The 18,508-nt window shown below is 44.5% G+C and overlaps 1 protein-coding gene across 1 annotated transcript in view; it reads left to right on the forward strand.

Moving 5' to 3' along the window:
• Nucleotides 1-511: 511 nt before the first annotated feature.
• The window catches only part of Cfap58 (cilia and flagella associated protein 58), a 112,636-nt gene continuing 94,639 nt past the window's right edge, over nt 512-18,508 (forward strand). The window contains exons 1-6 of the mRNA XM_005352451.3: nt 512-587; nt 4,196-4,477; nt 6,946-7,094; nt 12,698-12,854; nt 13,546-13,740; nt 16,955-17,092. Coding sequence (XP_005352508.1) covers nt 579-587; nt 4,196-4,477; nt 6,946-7,094; nt 12,698-12,854; nt 13,546-13,740; nt 16,955-17,092 — 930 coding nt within the window. The 5' untranslated portion in view covers nt 512-578. The remainder of the gene's footprint in view (nt 588-4,195; nt 4,478-6,945; nt 7,095-12,697; nt 12,855-13,545; nt 13,741-16,954; nt 17,093-18,508) is intronic.

Raw genomic sequence — 18,508 nt, forward strand, 5'->3', positions numbered from 1 at the left:
TGAGTGAAAAAAAGAATATAAGACGATTTATAACGTTCAAGAAAATATTAAGTTAAAAAACACACTGAAAATATTACATAGCTGCTTACAGGGCACTTATTCATCAACCTTTGGGGTACTGAGTTTGAGGGTTAGGAATAGGGCTAGCGATAAAAAAGAAATAAAGAAAACCACAGTTCCCTAACAGGACTGATTATCCCAGCTCTTGGTGTTCTCAGTGCACGCAGGAATCCTTTCTCCTGGGTCTATGGACTCCACCTAGCCTCTTAGAGATTTCCTTGGCTCCACCCCATTCAGAATAAATTTGCAAATTTCTCTGCAGACCACTGCCCACCAACCGACCTACGGGGCTCCGCCCCTTTCGAACGTCTGCCTTGCTTCAGCGGCCGGGGGCGTGGCGGTTGCCTGGCGACCGAAGACGCGCCGAGCGCCGGCTTTCGGCGCCCGGCTGGCGATCAAAAAAAAGGGTGTCGCCCTTTTAGACACTGGGGGCAGTGCACAGCCCCTTTTCTCCAGACTCCAGCCCAGTTTTCTGATCTCCACGGCAGCCTTTGCGGCCGCCTTCAAAGAGCGTCAGGATGACGGAGGTCAGGAGTCAGCCCCGCTCTGTTGCTTCTTCGCTTCGACCTCTGTCATCTCTCTCTTACTGGAACTCATCCTTTGTTACATTCACTAATTCTGGCCCCCCTCACCAGCACCCTCGCGCTCCTCTCACTTGGCTCTGTCCCACTCCTAGCTCCTTCATAAATTCCCGGACCGCAACTCGCCCCCTACAGTCTGAACTGCAGGTGTTAGCCTAGAGAGGCTATCGAAAATGTCTCATCCACATCAGTATTGTCACCCTGCTCACTAACGCGTCCCCCTGTCACACCCTGATTCCCCAGCTGTCATACACTTCCATCAAGGTCCTTCATTTCATCACCACTGCCCTGTGTTCTCATTGACCGTGTGTTAACGTCTCTCACCTACATTATAGGACACTTCATCTCCAGCCTCACTGATGAGGGTTCATTTCTGCACCCTTCAGTAACCTGTCTGTCCATTACTCCTCTCATTTATAACCTCAATGGCCCTACATCCTTGCCATCACTCGACATTCAGAGTCCTCATCTTCCCTGGTCCTAAATTCCCCTTCTATCTATGAGGACCCACCTCCACCTTACCTATTACACCATTTCCAGCCAGAATCAGCTGCTTAATTTGTGAGACCCAGAGTAAAGTCAAAAGCTTTCTGTTAAGATTATTAAGAATTTTAAGATATGGCAGCAGAGAATTTAGCCAAAGTAGGAGTCTTCTGGATCCCGTGTGACTGAGTGGGCCCATATCTGTGAAGCCGGCCCTGGTCCCAGCATCTCCTAGCCGCTTCCGTGCCCTGCCCTATTTCTTCTGTGTTCTCTGTGCCTCTGCATCCACCCTCCCTTCCATCTCCTCTATGCCTGGTCTTCCTTTGTAGCCTTCTTGTGGTTAACGGCTCCTGGTCCCCCACATTGGTCCCACTCCCAGGTGTCATTACTGTTCTCTCATGACATCCCTGAGCCTGTGGCCACATCACTCCTCCCCCCCCCCCACCTAGTCTCTTTCCTCTCTCCTTGCTTCCCATCCTTTCCTCCTGCTCCTGCCAGCTCCCATTGCTACCCTCCGTTGTTTGCTTTGAGGGTTTCCTCCTCCACTCATGGTCTCTGTTGTATTTCATTGCTCTTTATTCTCCACAAATGCTAAATGCTCTCTCCTCCTTACGAGGACTGTGCCTCGGACCCCAGGGCACTGCCTGACACACGGCAGACCCTCTGTAGGCGAATGATGGAATGTCACAGTTCCTCCGATCAGGTCTCTTCATGTTGGTATCCTTAAGTATGCTCAAACTCGCTTGGCCACAATGTAGAAGATACCAACTGCCCATAGGTCAGAGCTAAGAGACTATTTTTCTTTTGCCTTGAATAGAATACTTTTTGAGATGGCAACATGAAAATACATCTCTTTTGTTCATAAAAGTCTCTTTAGAATGCTTCTTTGATATTTCTCCATTCCTATACTAACCGCAGGCATACAGGGGAGAACCTGGGTGCAAAAGAATCAGCATTAGGGCCGCTGGTCAAATGTTGGCATTCACACGACTCCCAAGGTTAGAGCACAGACACTGTTGTGATGAACTGGTGTTGATGACTCGGGTCTTGCGTCAGTGAGATGGACCACAATAGCACCACATTTGCTAAATACGGCTATTCCTCCTCCTAGCATTTGCTGAGTTGTGTTCCGTGCAATGATCTGCTTTTAGTAAGGAAACCTCTGTTGGGTTTAAAGCAGTACTAAAGCTGTTAAGCCAAGTGTTGCAGGCGCCACATTTGCATCTCTAAACATGGTGTTTGTCTTGTGCGTCACGTGTAGGGATTTAATTAACTGTACAAATTTTTCCTTTCTTTTTTTAAACTATGACTATATATAAATCTTCCTCATACTGCGCAAACTATGCCCATTGAGAGAAGAGGCAAACAAGGCTACTTAGGATCTTCAGGGTGGATTAGAATTTTATTATTATTGAGATGAAAGATTACCTCATTTGGTTTCTTTGATGAGCAGTGGGCAGTGGACGTTACGCCCTTTTTGTGTGGACTATCTGAGCATAGTGTGAAAAGCTAAATAAAGCTTGCAAGCTGCATCTACCCTTAGAAGTTTGGGGTGTGTGGTAAAATGTTATTTTAAGGTGTGTTACATTTGTTTATGCTCTGGAACATTTGTTTAACGGTGCAAAGATGTGTTTTATTAAGTAAAATTCACCTGCGGTCAGGAGGCTGCGTCAAAATCTAGCTGTCAGGAAGTTGTAGGGAGGAGCCAGGTGGAGAAGGGTTTTTAAGGAGGGGGCAATGAGAACTTCTTGGGAGTCTCAGGAGGTGAGCTAGGTGAGCTAGGTGAGCTGCTGCTATTCAGTCTCTCTGGGGAGCAGAATTCTACCTCAACCTTTGAATCTTGAGTTCTTCAGAGGGACAGAGGTTTAGATAAGTTCTCTTAATAACTTTGAAAGAGTTGGTACCTGAGGGAACAAAATTTCCCCAGGCTACGACTGTTGCAGCTGAACCACCGCTGGTAGGGGGAGCTGTGGTTGCTGACCAGGATAGTCATAGCTTAAAAGGGAGCAACAACTAAACAAGAGGACAACAGGGGTGGGTCTTTGCAGCTGCCAGAGCACGAATCCATATGCCTTAGCGCGTCATTCCACCTCCCAGCCTGTCTCTTCTCCTTGCCATCCTTCTTATATGTGGGCATGTCGGGCGCTTGTGTGGCTGTGAGCTCCGCCTCAGGCATTGCCATCTGCTGGGACTGATCTTTTCCCTAGAGCCACCGTGAGAAGGCTTTTCTTCCTTCAAGTGGCTCGAGTACCACTTCTTTCATGAAATGTGCTTTATTCTCGCTGCTGGGAGTAAGTCTCGTTATGTGTTCTTGAAGAACATAGAATGCATTTGATGGCAGGGATTGAATATTTCTGTTAACTACCGGGCAGACTCGACCGTTACTGTGAAACAGAAATACCCTGCGGGTGGACCATTTGTGCCTTACCTCGGTTGCCTTTATAGGCTTCACCACAGAACTGTCCTATCGAGGGTGCTGAATAAACATTCGTTGAATGAATGAATGAATGCATTAACCATACCTTTATCATTATTAGTGCTGCTATGCTGTACTTAATAAGAGAGCAGCCATAACAAAGTGCCCCAAACTGGGTGACTTCAAACAGTAGAAATCTTTTGTCTCCCAGATCTCAGTGCTGCAAGTCTAAAGTCAAGATGTTGGCGAGTCATGCTCCCTTTGAGGCCCTGAGTGAAATCTTCCCCTGTCTCTTCCTCATCTCTGGAAGTAGCTGACAATGTTTAGCCTTCCTTGGATTGTAACCGAGTCAGTGCAAGCTGTCTTTACACTCTCTCTGTCTTTGCTCAAATCTGCTAAGGATGCTTATCTTATTGAAGTTAAGGCTTATCTTTCTTGGGCATGACCTCATATCAACTAATTATAATGCCATATATGTATGCATATGTACTATATAATTACATCAGAGGAGGAGGATGAAAACTTCTCAACATATAGTCTCAATGTTTCTGTTGGCTGGTGGCTTTGGTTTTGTGTGTGTGAGGGGCTATCACTCTGGGGTACCAGCAGCCATTTCATGACAGTAATAGGGTAACACCCTTGCTCTTGTTCTCAGGAAAAGGGTGAAAAACTCGTGCTGGAGGAAACTGCGTTTGAAGAAATTGAAAGAGACTTTCAGGAGGTTCTCAATGAGCTTTCGGGAGACAAAAGTCTGGAAAAATTCAGGGTTGAATATGAGAAACTTCACAATATCATGAGAAAGTCTTACGACAATGAGAAGCGTCTCATGGCCAAATGCAGAGAGCTGAATGCAGAGATTGTGGTGAACTCCGCCAAGGTGGCCACCGCCCTGAAGCTTTCTCAGGATGACCAGACCACCATCGCGTCTCTCAAGAAGGTCAGTGATCTATCTAGGAGCAGATGAGCTTGACTTTCAAACGCCACCTGTCCATTACATTGACAGCTCTCTGACTGGTAAGACATGAGTTATTAGGTCAAAATTTACATAATGTAGATATTCATTAAGCCTAGGGAAGAGCATTCACTTAGAGAGAAAGTAATTGGCCCTGGTGAGGCTTACCATGCTGAAAACGAATGGAGAACTTCATTTTACTGATGAGTTTCTGGAAAATAAAGGGTTAGCCAAAAGACTTAGATACAAAATGCAGTATTGGGGCTCTCGGAATGTTCTGTTGATGAGGATACATCTGACTGTGTGTGTGTGTGTGTGTGTGCTCATGTGGAGGCCAGAGGCTTACAGTTGTTTCTCAGATGTTGCCCACCTTGTTTAGAATGGCAGGGCTTCTCACTAGCCTGGTGCTTCCAGATTAGACTAGCCTGACTGCTTGGGTTGGCCCCATGGCTTCATCACCTCTGCCTTCCTCACACTGGGATTGAAGTTTGTACCGCCAGTAGGATGAGACCGCAATTTAGGTCATTGTGTTTTCGTGGCAAGCTATCACCCTAGCCCTGCTCTGGTTAAAAGAATATTTTTACATTTCTCCTCTTTCTTCTGCTCCAGGAGAGATTTTGTGAGTTCTCAGGGAGTGATTTTCATGTTCATGCTCATTCTTCCCAGTGTCCTTTTCCTTGTTTGTTTGTTTATTTATTTATTTCTCTCCAAACGTTCTTTTAGGAGAACCAGAGATTTGGTCTGTGAAATCTGGAGGAAGTTTGCCTTGGTTCCACACTGTGTTTTTCATCCTTAAGTATATTGCATTATCTTGAAGATAAAACATTAATGTTCCCTGTTGATCTCAAAGTCATAAGAGGTTGAGATATATTAATTCACAATTAAATTTCTAGCTCTGGGAAATAATTCATGAATGTTTTAGGTAATTCCCTTGATAGCATGCAATCAGATGTCATCCGATTCAAATTAACTTCCAAGACCAGTACAAGACATGACTGACCCATTTTCTTAGAAATTGCTCTCCGCTAGCATGGTTCTTTCCGCTACTGCCCATTTTCTTCTTGATGGAAAAGTAATTTAAGAAAACTCTAATTCATTTTATAATTGGAAAAACACTCCTTATTATAAACTTTAGCGCTGGAGATGAAGGTTACAAATGGATGAAAATCTAATTGGCAAAATTGGTTTGGCTAAAACCGTAATCATGTTCTCATTTAGAGAGCCTTCACTTGTGTTGCCCAGGTGTGCATGTGGTTGCTCCGTCAGGACAGAGCCCACAAGTTGACATTTTCCACTGAGTCACGAAGGGATGTGCTGTGGTTACACGAGAGAACTCTCTGTGTGCTGTAAGAACAAGCTTAGATTTATTCCCTTACAACCACTTTATCCCTTGTCAACATAAAAGCTAAGTATCTTCACCGAAACTTTATAGGCTTTTATTTATATAAAGGGCCCAAATTTTACTTGACTAAAATGTTTCAAGACAGGTCAGTGGCAGGACAAACTCAAAGTTATTGCGGACAAATGCTTACGGTGTTCCTGCATTCGCACAGTGCTAGTTCACCTTCGAGTGTGTGTGTAAATGTTCCACACTGCGTTTCACAGCAGTAATGAAGTCACAGTTCCGTTCCTCGCTACGAGTTTTATTTTCCCCCATGAGCATGAGCATTCGTTAATAAGAAAACAGGCCAGCCTGAGGCACACAGTGAGATCCCTTCTCTTAGAAACAGCCAAGGGCCGAGGTAGAGTGCTTGTCTAATGTGCACTGGACGAGGATCTGGGCTTGGGAATTGCTAAGATTGCTGTGCACATTCTAGTGCCAGCAAAGGAAAGTGACCTTGTGGGATGGGCACTCACCTGAGAGATGAGGACAACACACACACACAGTGTGGTTGTGTGTATGTTTGTTATATAAGTGTGTGTACATATTTGTATGTGTGTATGTATATAAATATTTTCAGGCTGGTCTTGAACTTGCTATGTAGCCCGGGTCGTCCTCAAACTCCGATCCCCCTGCTTGCCTAAAATATATTTGTTTTATTTGCAAAATTATCAAGAGTTACTTTCAATCTATTAATTTAAGGATTGCATCTATGATCATCTCTTATGATGAACATAACTATTTTAAGAATCTGTTAAGCATATAAGCTTTCATTTAAAAATTTTAAAATTAAAAAAAAATTTTAAAATTTGTCAATTTTTCAGAAGTATTTCTGCCTCAGTAAAACTTTGCAGCCACACTCAGGAAAAACACTCCTTGGACTAGTGTCCTCTTCCCGACCACTCACAGTGAACAGTTTAGTTAGTCCAAATTCCCGTGTACCATACAATGCACACTCTTCTTTTCCCACTATGACGGTCACACCGTAGTCATAGTGCTGTTCTTTGTGCTGGTTTAGCTCGCATCTGGAATCCCATTTGTTATTTCTCACTGAAACTCTCTGGCCCATCAGGAAATTGAAAAGGCCTGGAAGATGGTGGACTCGGCATACGATAAGGAGCAGAAGGCCAAGGAGACGATTCTTGCCCTGAAAGAGGAGATAGTGAACCTGACCAAACTAGTTGAGCAGGGGTCTGGACTGTCCATGGACCAGGATAGCAAGTAGGTCAAAGCCTTGCTGAGAGTGTGTGACCTTGCCTCTGCAGGACCCTTTCAGAGTGCAGCAGCCTGGTGCAGGCTGGCCCTGTAAGCCTGTGGTTGGACTGCACCTCTTTAAAAGGTTCTCTGTTTTGCAAAATTTCCCTTTTTGGGGTTCCTGAAAACTGTTTTCTGCCTAGCCCTGTTTTTAGTTTTTAAAGATTTATTTATTTTAAAAATTTTATTTGTAGAGTCGAGAGATGGCTCAATAGTTAAGCATGCGCTGTTCTTCCAGAGGACCTGGGTTCAATTCCCAGGACCAACAAAGCAGCTCACAACTGTCTGTAACGCCATTTCCCTGGGACCTGACAGCTTCATACCAATAAACATAAAATTAAAGTAAATTATTAAAAAATTTATTTGTATAGGTTCTTTGTCTCTAAGGATGTCTGTTCACCACTTGCATGCTTGGTACCCATGGAATCCAGAGAGTGACATCAGATCCCCTGGGAATGGAGTTACATTGTGGGGGTTGTGGGTCACCATGTGGGTGCTGGGACTCAGACCTGGGTCTTCTAGTAGAGCAGCCAGCTCTCATATCCCCTAATCTATCTCTCCAGCCCCTACCTCTTCTTTTAAAGACTCTCTTTGTCCTACCTGAAGATTACATTACACCTTTCTTGAGAAGAAACCCTACTACAGTTTCTGAGTGAGTAGGGGTTTTAGGTTTACCTTTCTGCTTTTTTTGACTTTTTAGTCTTTAATTATTGATATTACACATACACACACGTGCATGCACACACACACAATTTATAAATGCAATCTGCCGAGTTCATTTAGTGTTGCTCATAGGTAGATGTGTTTAGCGCTGACCATTTGGCCTTGGATAACCTATCAAGGGGCTTGTTCTTGGGGAGAAGATGATTCTCCCTGTCTCAGCATCCCCCAACCCCTTGTAGCTCTTCATCTAGGGCTGGGGCCTTCTGAGATTTTCCCCATCCATGTTGGCATGCCTACTGGGTGCTGCCATTTCTTCAGATCTTGTTTAGGCAAACATACTGTTGATAATTCCTGGGTGTGACCCTACCTTAAACAGAAGACACTGTCTTGAAGCAGATATCCTCATCCTTTGGCTCTTAAATTCTATTTGCTCTTCTGCAAGTTTCCTTGGACTTTCAGTACAGAGTTGCACTGTAGATGTGTCATTTGGGGCTGGACATCCCACGGCCAGTTGCTGTCTGCATTTTGACCACTCATGTCTTTCTGTACTGGTCTCTGTCTGCTACAAGAAAAAGTAACTTTGGTGAGGGGCGCGAGCTACACTTATCTGCGGTGTAAGGATGCGTGTTTAGAATGCAGTGGTCTCTCTTAAGCTGGTGTTGAATGGAACTTTGGCCTCTCTGGCCCATCCCAGCAGCTCTTACCTACACTCCACAACTAATCCCATCGTCGTCTTTCGTACCTGCTCAGGTTCCAGGCAGGATTGATTTGCTCTTCACCCTGCCACTCCTTCATCCCTCAATCTTTGTCTTCTTGGTTTGACTTCCTGTGGCTGGTGCTGCTGCCTGGCCTGCACCCCTGTTCTCTGCTTTCTAATTGGCCTCCCTGCATACAGCAAGACCCCTCCCTCTATATCCACCATTGCAACCTGAGGTATGTTTCTGAAGCACACATCACCTGTCCCTGTCCCTGCTGGGTTACCCATACTCAAAGGATAAAGCACAGATTCCTGAACATCTCGTGCAGAGCCTTTCAAATGTCTGGGGTAGTTTGCCTGTCTAGCCTCATGCCTAGCCATCCCCCAGTCATGGCTTATAACTCCCACCTGTGCACAAACATTGCCCCCCCCCCCCCGTGCCCACGATGCCTTTTCTCCATTCTTCCCCTGGCAAAGTCCTTTCAACCTTAAACCCACGGGGAACACACTTTGTTACAATCAGAATTTCTGTTCCATCTCCTCTCCACCTCCAGATGCCAGTGACCAGGTAGGCAGAATTGCTGTATTTTCTGTTTCTTCAGAATCCAACATGTACTTCCAGTATGGCCCTGGTTACATCATACTAAAAGGTTCTAACAGGCTTCTGTGCTAATTAGTTTGTTTCTCCCCCACCCCCATACAAACTAAGTCATCTGGGAACTTCAGTTGAGAAAATGTTTCCTTCCAATTTCCAGTAGGCAAGTCTCTGGGGCATTTTCTTGATGAATGGTTGATGTGGGAGGGTCCAGGCCACTGTGGGTGGTGTCGCCCATGGGCTGGTGGTCCTGGGTTGTATAAGAAGGCAGCCTGAGCAAGCCATGCTGAAGAAGCTAGTAAGCAGCACCCCTCTGCAGTCTCTGCTGCAGTTTCTGTGTCCAGGATCCTGCCTTGAGATCTCACCCTGACTTCCCTTCATGATGGGCCTAAGAGGTTTCCGTCCCCAAGCTGCCTTTGGTCATGGTCTTAGCAACAGAAAAGCAAGTTCTGGCAAGCTCACCCACTCGAGCTGAAAGCTCCTGAAGGAACAGAACTTTCTAAGCCTTGCCAGAGTCTAGCTAGAACAATGCAGGGCACACAGTGCCCCACACCAGGGGCAGCTGTGCACCTCCTTGGGCATTCTTGTTTTTTTTAAAATCATTTTTATTGAGCTACACATTTTCTCCCCTCCCTTCCTCCTCTCTCCCATTCCCCCTTTCTCCCCTCTCCCATGACCCCTATGCTCCCAGTTTACTCAGGAGATCCTGTCTTTTCCTCCTTCCTATGTAGATCCATGTATGTCTCTCTTAGGGTCCTCTTTGTTGTCTAGGTTCTTTGGGGTTGTGGACTGTAGGTTGGTTTTTCTTTGCTTTATGTTTAGAAGCCACTTAGGAGTGAGTACATATTATATTTGTCATTCTGGATCTGGGTTAATTCTCTCAATATGGCTTTTTCTAGAGCCAATCATTTTCCCGCAAATTTCAAGATGTCATTATTTTTTTTCTCTGCTGTGCAGTACTCCGTTGTGTAAATGCACCACATCTCCTTTATCTACTCTTTGGTTGAGAGACATTTAGGTTGTTTCCAGGTTCTGGCTATTGCAAATAATGCTGCTCTGAACATAGTTGAGCTCACGTCCTTGTGGTATCATTGAGCATCCTTTGGGTATATACCCAACAGTGGTATTGCTGGGTCTTGGGGTAGATTGTTTCCTAATTTTATAAGAAATTGCCATACTGATTTCTAAAGCAGCTGTACAAGTTCGCACTCCCACCATCAATGGAGGAGCATTCCCCTTTACCCTACATCCTCGCCAGCCTAAGCTGTCATCAGTGTTTATGTTTGGTCATTCTGATAGGTGTAAGATGGAATCTCAGAGTTGTTTTGATTTGCACTTCCCTGATGACTAAGGAGGTTGACCATTTCCTTAAGTGTCTTTCAGCCACTTAAGATTCTACTATTGAGAGTTCTCTGTTTAGGTCTGTATTCATTTTTTTTTATTGGATTGTTTGTTCTTTTGGTGTCAGGTTTCTTAAGTTCCTTGCATATTTTGGAAATCAGTCCTCTGTCCAATGTGGAGTTGGTGAAGATCTTTTCCCAATCTGTAGGCTACCATTTTGTCTTGTCAATTGTGTCCTTTGGTTTACAGAAGCTTCAGTTTCAAGGAGGTCCCATTTATTAGTTGTTGCTTTCAGTGTCTGTGCTACTGGGGTTATGTTTAGAAAGTGGTTTCCTGTACTAACGCCTTCAAGTGTACTTCCCACTTACTCTTCTATGAGGTTCTGTGTGGTTGGATTTATGTTGAGGTCTTTGATCCATTTGGACTTGAGTTTTGTGCATGGTGATAGATATGGGTCTATTTGCATTCTCCTACATGTTAATATTCAGTTATGCCAGCACCATTTGTCAAATATGCTTTATTTCCATCTTATATTTTTAGCTTCTTTGTCAAAGATCAGGTGTGTGGATTGATATCCAGGTCTTCGATTCAATTCCATTGGTCCTCCTGTCTGTTTTTTATGTCAATACCAGTTGTTTTCATTACTGTAATTCTATAGTAGAGTTAGAAGTCAGAGATTGTGATGCCTCCAAAATTTCCTTTGTTGTACAGAATTTTTTTTTGCTATTCTGGGTTTTTTGTTTTTCCATATGAAGTTGAGTAGCGTTCTTTCGAGGTCTGTAAAGAATTTTACTGGGATTTTAATGGGCATTGCAATGAATCTGTAGATTGCTTTTGGGAAAATTGCCATATTTACTATGTTAATTCTACCTACCCAAGGAGCATTGGAGAGCTTTCCGTTTTCTGGTGTCTTCTTCAATTCCTTGGGCACTCTTAGCCAAACCTAATGTTGCTCTTTCAGTTTCTTGTATTTTCTTGCTCTATTGATCCAACTTTGAAGGATGTTGTATTTAAAGGCATCGAGAGAGGAAATCAGAAAACCAAACACGGTCTCTGTAATGTTGAACTCCTGGTAGGAGAACTAATCATGAGCCACGTGAGAGAGCTGATCCAGACAGGAATCACGTTAACAAGGGGAAGAGGGCGGGTGAAGAGGAGAATGGGCGGAGCAGGGAGAGATGGGCGGAGCAGGGCGAGGAGGAGAATGGGCGGAGCATGGAGAGAATGGGCGGAGCAGGGCGAGGAGCAGAATGGGCGGAGCAGGTGCAGTTTGTAGTTGAGCCTCAACAGTGCGTGCTCTGTTGTGGGTCTCTCTCTTCAAATCAACCCTCGAGTTGAGGTTTCATTTCGGCAGATGCAGTTGGGCAGGGGCTGGAATGTTCCTTATTAAACATTTATGTTCCATCAAGGGTGCTGGCAAGTGAGCACTGTCAAATGCTTGATGACTGTCAGCTCCAGGACTCCACGGGGTGTTTTCTTAGCGTCTGCCGTCTCCCTCTGAGTTTCCTGTGCCACAGAAGTCCCACCGGACACAGGGCTTCACACCCGGCAAGCAGCAGTTCTGCATAAAGTCATGGCGAGTCAGATGGAATGGATTTTGTAATGTGAAGCTATTTAGTTTACAATTCAAATCGATGAATATTATCACATCTCTCCAGAACCCAGCAGCATGCCTCATTTTAAAGTTTGTTCTGGGGAATATTTTCTGTGGGCTGCCCCTTGGGAGAAGCTGATTTTTTTGGGTGAATAGAAAGAAAATTGGCGATGCGTATTATTTGATTATATTTATGCTTTATTTTAGACATTTAGTTGTCATCATAGCCCCCCAGTGGATATGTTAGATAAATAATTTCCTAAATTGACATCTCCTCAGCGCTTATTATAGGAGCTGACAATAACAATATGGTCTTATTGTAACAGATCCTAGTAACACAGCTACGGAAGAACCCATCCCTCCGATTTTTTCACCCTAAATCATGATTCTCAGAGATAATTGGTAACATGATTAGTATCTGTCTTTCTAGAATTGTCTGTAGAACACGAACACACGCACACACCAGACACAGCGGAATAGACTCTATATTTTACTAAAACATAAAAGAATCTTACTGTACTTTTTTTGTCACTTCCTTTCAGCAAATACCTCACAATCAGCCCTCACTCTTGTCACTTCTCACCCGAACAGTGTGCCACATTGACCTCCTAGGAAGACCTGGCTTGGGGACCCCTGAACAACTGGCCACTTAGCCAGATCCCTGTGTTTTTCCTTTTCAGCATCCGAGATTTACTGAAGTTCAAGGAAGAGGTGACAAAGGAGCGTGACCAGCTCCTGTCAGAAGTGGTGAAGCTGCGGGAGAACCTAGCTCAGACCACTGAACAGCAGCAGGAAACCGAGCGCGCCAAGGAAGATGCAGAACAGACTATCAACCAGGTCTGCTCACTGCGTGCGCCTTCGGGAGGGCGGTCTGTCCTTCTTGCCTGGCTTCCCAGCTAGCTCCTCTCTCACGTGACCCTTCGCGTCCTCTGTATTGCCTCGTTTCCCTGGCCCAGTTTCTTGAGCCCATTTTTGCCTGAGAAGTCCCATAGGCTCTGTTAAGGTTTAGGCTCAAACAGGTGTCCTTGCCCCAGACAAGGAACAAGGAATCCGTCTACCTTCTCTGTAATTCCCAAGATAAATCACAAGAGTAGACTCTTGTAAGAAAATGACATTTTTGAGCACGAGATAAGGAAAGGACTTTTCACAAACTTTGAACATCAAGTTGTAACCAGCATGCTTAGCGATCAAGTAACACAATTTCGTATTTCCGGTAGCAGGCCCCTCCTAACGCATATATTTAGCATCTTTAGGGCTCCGCGCTGCTGCATTTGGTTGATTTTTATATTACCATCTGCGAATTTGCTGTGTATAGCCAGGGTGGACCTTTTGGTGTCAAGGTCCTGAAAATCAACACAGAACAGTCCCTAACCTCCGAACCTCCGAACCCTGGGGCCCAGCATGGCTGCTCCACAGAGGCCTGTGCAGAAGAAGCATGCTACAGCCAGATCCTGCCAGGGCAGCCTGTGGCTGATGGAGACCCGCCACTGCAAGCTCTCACCTCTCATTTCCCTGCCCTTCCCCACAGTTCCAACAAGAAATTCAGCACCGTCAGAATGAAGCGTCCAGGGAGTCTCGGAAGAAGGAAAAGCTGGAGAAAGAGCTCAAGCAGATCCAGACGGACATGGACAGCAGGCAGACAGAGATTAAGGCCTTGCAGCAGTACATGCAGAAGAGCAAGGAGGAACTCCAGCGCCTGGAACAGCAGCTCAAGGAGCAGAAGGTCAGTGGCTGCCTCTCCTCTCCTCTTCCTCCGTGCTTCCCCCCCTTATCTTCCCCTTCCTCTCTCTCTGGTGGTTTCAGCCCAGGCTGACCTCAAATTCAGTGTGAAGCTAAGAATGACCTTGAACCTCTGATCCTCCTGACTCTCAGCTAGGATTACTGGCAGGCACAACCATGTGTGCTTTGTTTGATGCTGGGGACAGAGCTCAGGCCTTCCTGTACGTCAGGCAAATCCTCTGCCATCTGAACTACAGCCCACACCCACATTTTTGTGATTTCCCTGCCAAGTAGGTGCAATTCAGTAGCTACGACAGGAACATGCTGCTTATTGCTCTAACCGGGCTTCGAACGTTTTTTGTTTTGTTTTGTTTTGTTTTTTTAAATTAAATCTTTCTATGTGCATGTGTTTACTTGCATGTATGTCTGTATACCTACCACATGTATGCAGTTACCGACAGCTGTGGGCTGCCGTGTGGGTGCTGGGAATCCAGCTTGAGTCCTTGAAAGAACAGCCAGGAAGAACAGTCCTGAGTCATGGACTCGCCGATCCCAGTGAGTCTTACGAAATATTTATTAACTATTTTCTTGCTCCCAACCCTCAATGGTATTCAAAGATAGTCTTTTTCCCCCTTCCTTTTCTTTTTTGAGTTCTGGGGGTTAAACATAGGATTTTCCAGGTGCCAGCAAGCACTCTACCCCTGAACTATATCCCACCCTTCAAACTCTTTTCATTTGAGACAGGGTCTCCCCAAGTTGCCCATTCTGATCTTGAGCTAGCCATCCTCCTCCCCTTGTTTCCTGAGTAGTGGAGATTAGAGGTTTTAATCATCATGCCTGCCTTTACATTGGTTTCTTTTAAACCTTTCATGGATGGATAATGTATACATAGACAAGCATATATGTCACAAGTATGCAGATTCATGTATTTCCAACATGTGATCAAACCTTGTTCACATGCAGTCTGCTTAGAAGACAGAGTGCTACTGATACCCCAAAGCCCCCGGGCCTCTTCTCAGCTGTTTCTCCGTGTCTTAAATTCTAAGCAAGTAATACTTTCGTCTGAGAAAGAAGCCAGAGTGGGTACTTTCTTCTATCTTACTTTGCCATATTCTGTTGGTTATGAAGTCACCATGTAGTTATGGTTCTGTGGTGTCCATAAACCATTAAACATATTAGAGTTTACATCTATTAATAATGTAAAATTCAACTTCTGTTTGTGCTAGTGCGATTTCAGGGGCTCAGCGTGGCCAGTAGGGACTGTACTGGCACAGCCAGACACCTCTGGCATCACGGCTCTCACAGTGACCCACGGACCATTCATTCTCAATGCCATAGAGTGACTGACAGGTTTCATTTTCAGTTGAGAAAGCCGTTCTTTGTCTTTATACATTTTAAATATAGTCATTTTTCTAATGCTTCCCCTTTTATGGCCATTTAAGATAATACAGACATTAGTGGTTCTAATCTGTCTTTTCTCACCCCGCCCCTCCCAACTTAGGCCCGGCTGGCTTCAAACTTACAACCTTTTTGACCCAATCTTCCAAGTACCCAGATTACAGATGCAAACCACCCTCTTTTCTCGTTCACTAAAGAAACAATACATTGTCCGCTATGTTCAGAGAGTCCAGATTGCTTTTCGGGCCGAGGGGGGGGGGACTTAATTGGGGGAGGGGGAGGGAAATGGGAGGCGGTGGTGGGGAAGAGACAGAAATCTTTAATAAATAAATAAATTAAAAAAACAAAACCTTTGGTGAGTAACGTGTACTGCTAATTTTTCAATTGAGATTTTTGTTGTTTATGTGAATTGTGGTAGTTCTTTCTGTATTTTGTGTCACATATATGAATGGCAAATATTTTATCCTGGTCTGTGGCTTGCCTTTTCTTTGATCTTATTTATTTACTTAGACAATGTCTCACTTTATAACCCGCATGGCCTTGGATTTGTCATAAAGACCAAGCTGGCTTCAAACTCACAGAGATCAACCTGCCTCTTCCTCCTGACTGCTGGAATTAAAGGCATTCACCATCACATCAGCCTGATTTTTCTTCTTCTTTTTAGTGTAATGTCTTTCAAAGACTAGAAGTCTTAAACCTTTGATAAAGTCTGTTGACTGATAAAAAAAAAAGAAACAATACATTTTGTTGAAGGCTCATTTCCTAAAATTATTTTTCTCTTTGTGAAGTTTGTTTCTAAAGGCTTGCCAAGACACATGCACTTTCTACTTAAAAAGTGGATATTAGAATATATTTCTTTGTCATTTGTGCCTTATTAATTTTACATAAAGCCAGAATTCAAATGGATAATGCACAATGTGCAGTCTCCAGGAGGGAAAAAAAATCCACGAGGCTTCTTTGAACACGAACTTGAAAAAATTAAAAAGGCTTTGAAGCCGTGGTAAAACAAGGGTTTTTGTATAACGGAGTAGGATCCATATAAGACAAAATGTCATCTTTAGCATAGCTGGTGCCATTCTGTTTAGTCCCCATTGATAGAGAATTGGATGCCTCTTTCTAGCTTTTGTTTTCACATACAGGGAAGCTTTATTTGAAGAAGGAGCCTCGTTGACCCTTTCTTCCTTTAGCTCATTTATTATCCTTCGCCTTCAGTGTCTCCCCAGAAGAAACAGCTTCTTCAGATAGAGTCCTTTGTTGTTCTAAAACCACACCTGCACAGAACAGCCCATAGCCACTCTACTGCTGGGCCCCCAGGCTCGACTTAAGTTGGATTAGAGGGGAATTGTCTCTGAGTATGTGTGGGAAGTGGGTCTGCTTGGGGAAAATGTTGGAGGCATGTTAATGTAGGATTTGCTTCTGAAGATGCAGCTTCAGAGCCCCAGAACTGACACAACCCATTTGAATCTCTAGCTCATTTGCAATGATTATAGACATTGTTGCCTATGCAAAGCCTGCCAAACGGCAAACAGGCATTAAAATATTTATTCACCACCTGTGAACAAGACTTCCCAAAAAGCTCCCAGGGGGGAAAAACATGCTCACTGTGTTATTCATTAGAAGGCATCGTTTCCTTGGCCATTTAACATTCGTTACATTTAAGTGCGTTAGAGCTTTCACTGGGGCTAAAGACAATTTTCTGCAAGACGGAAAGGACCGTGGTGGGTACAGTCCAGGAGGTTGTGGGGCCTCCCGTGTGCATGCTCAGACACAGTCATCAGATTAAAAGGCGCTAACCAGACCCTGCACTCCCCACCTTTCAGATACTGAACGAGAGAGCTGCGAAGGAGTTGGAGCAGTTTCAGATACGGAATTCGAAACTCCAGCAGGAGAACGAACAGCACACTTTGACTTGCGAGCAGCTGTCCCAGGAAAACCAGCAGAAGGCCCTGGAGCTCAAAGTAAACACCGTGCGCCACGTCTGGTCCTTAGCATTTCCGTCCTCAGTACCTGTGAATGCGGGTCTGCCTTTGCTAATGGAGCCCCTATAGAAGCTCTGCTAGCTAACCTTGACACAGAGAGGCAGGTGCAAGCCCGCAGCGATCGCTTCAGGCCCAGAAGCGGGGACTTCCTCTCTCACTTGTAAAAACTGCTCAGAAGCTTATGTAAATGCTTCCTCCAGCAAGCTCAGATGTTTCTCTCTAATTAGCCCTGCGAGTAACCGGTTGCCCAGAGCTAGGATCCTTCCCTACCTGCACAATAGAGACCTCACATTAGATTTCACTGCTTGTGTGGAGAAGGTAGAGGGAGAGCTGGGGCGTAGACCGGCTCTGTTGGGCATTTCAAAACTGCGGTGGAATCACGGTTTTTTAGTTCTATCCAATGCATATTTCAAGTGGTTTTTCCTGTTCTCCCTTCCCTCGTGAAAGAGCGCTTGCAAATGAACTTTGGATCCTCTTTTGACACTAAGGTCTGTATCATATGCCGTTATGATTGACAGAGAGCTTTATATTTTTTCATTTCAGTTCTGAAAAGAAAACCCATTGTCCATATTTTATTATATTTGGATACTGGCCATAAAATAGATGGTTTACAAAGAATAATGTGGATAGAGAGCCAGAATATTTTTTGTCTTAGAGTTTCTCTTGAGAATCTGAAGAGGACACACACACACACACACACACACACACACACACACACACACCCCTCACTCCCTCATACCCCCCTCTCACTCCCTCTACCCCCTACACTCCCTCCACCATGGATTTTGTTTTCAATGCATATGGCGAAGAGGAGACTTTTCCAGGATTTTTCTGAGATTTAACCATGGAATCTGGATTAATGGCTGTATCATTAGGACACCGCACAACTGCTCAGATGACCTGAACCTTCTAGAACACTTAGAAGAGTCTGTAGTGAGCTGACTTGAAGCTTGTTCTTTATGGCCATGTAGCAAGTTGGCACAGACGTGGGATGACCATTTAAGTCAGAGTGATGTATTAGCCCCTGAGGTGAAATTATGATAAAATATGATTACACTAATTCTGTCCTTTGGTAACATGAATGAGACATCAGTGAATATGGATGAATTGTACTAGATCCCTAAATTAATGGGATTGTGTTTCTAGCAATAACCCAGAGATAACACATTGATAATTTTCTCTCTCCCTTCTCGAGTTAAGATGGTTACAGAAGAACCGTGAATTGTCTTTCTAGCTATTTTTCTAATTATTTAAAATGGCAAATTAAAAAAATTAAACTTAAAATGGTTATATTTTGTAGAAATAGGAGCGGCGGGCTGCGTCCCGGCACCCGGCCGCCCACATGGCTAGCTCTACCCGAAATAATTACACGGACACTGTGTTCATTTAATCACC

The sequence above is a fragment of the Microtus ochrogaster genome, chromosome 8 (genome assembly GCF_000317375.1).
Source record: "Microtus ochrogaster isolate Prairie Vole_2 chromosome 8, MicOch1.0, whole genome shotgun sequence".
In the NCBI taxonomy this organism is placed as follows: Eukaryota; Metazoa; Chordata; class Mammalia; order Rodentia; family Cricetidae; genus Microtus; species Microtus ochrogaster.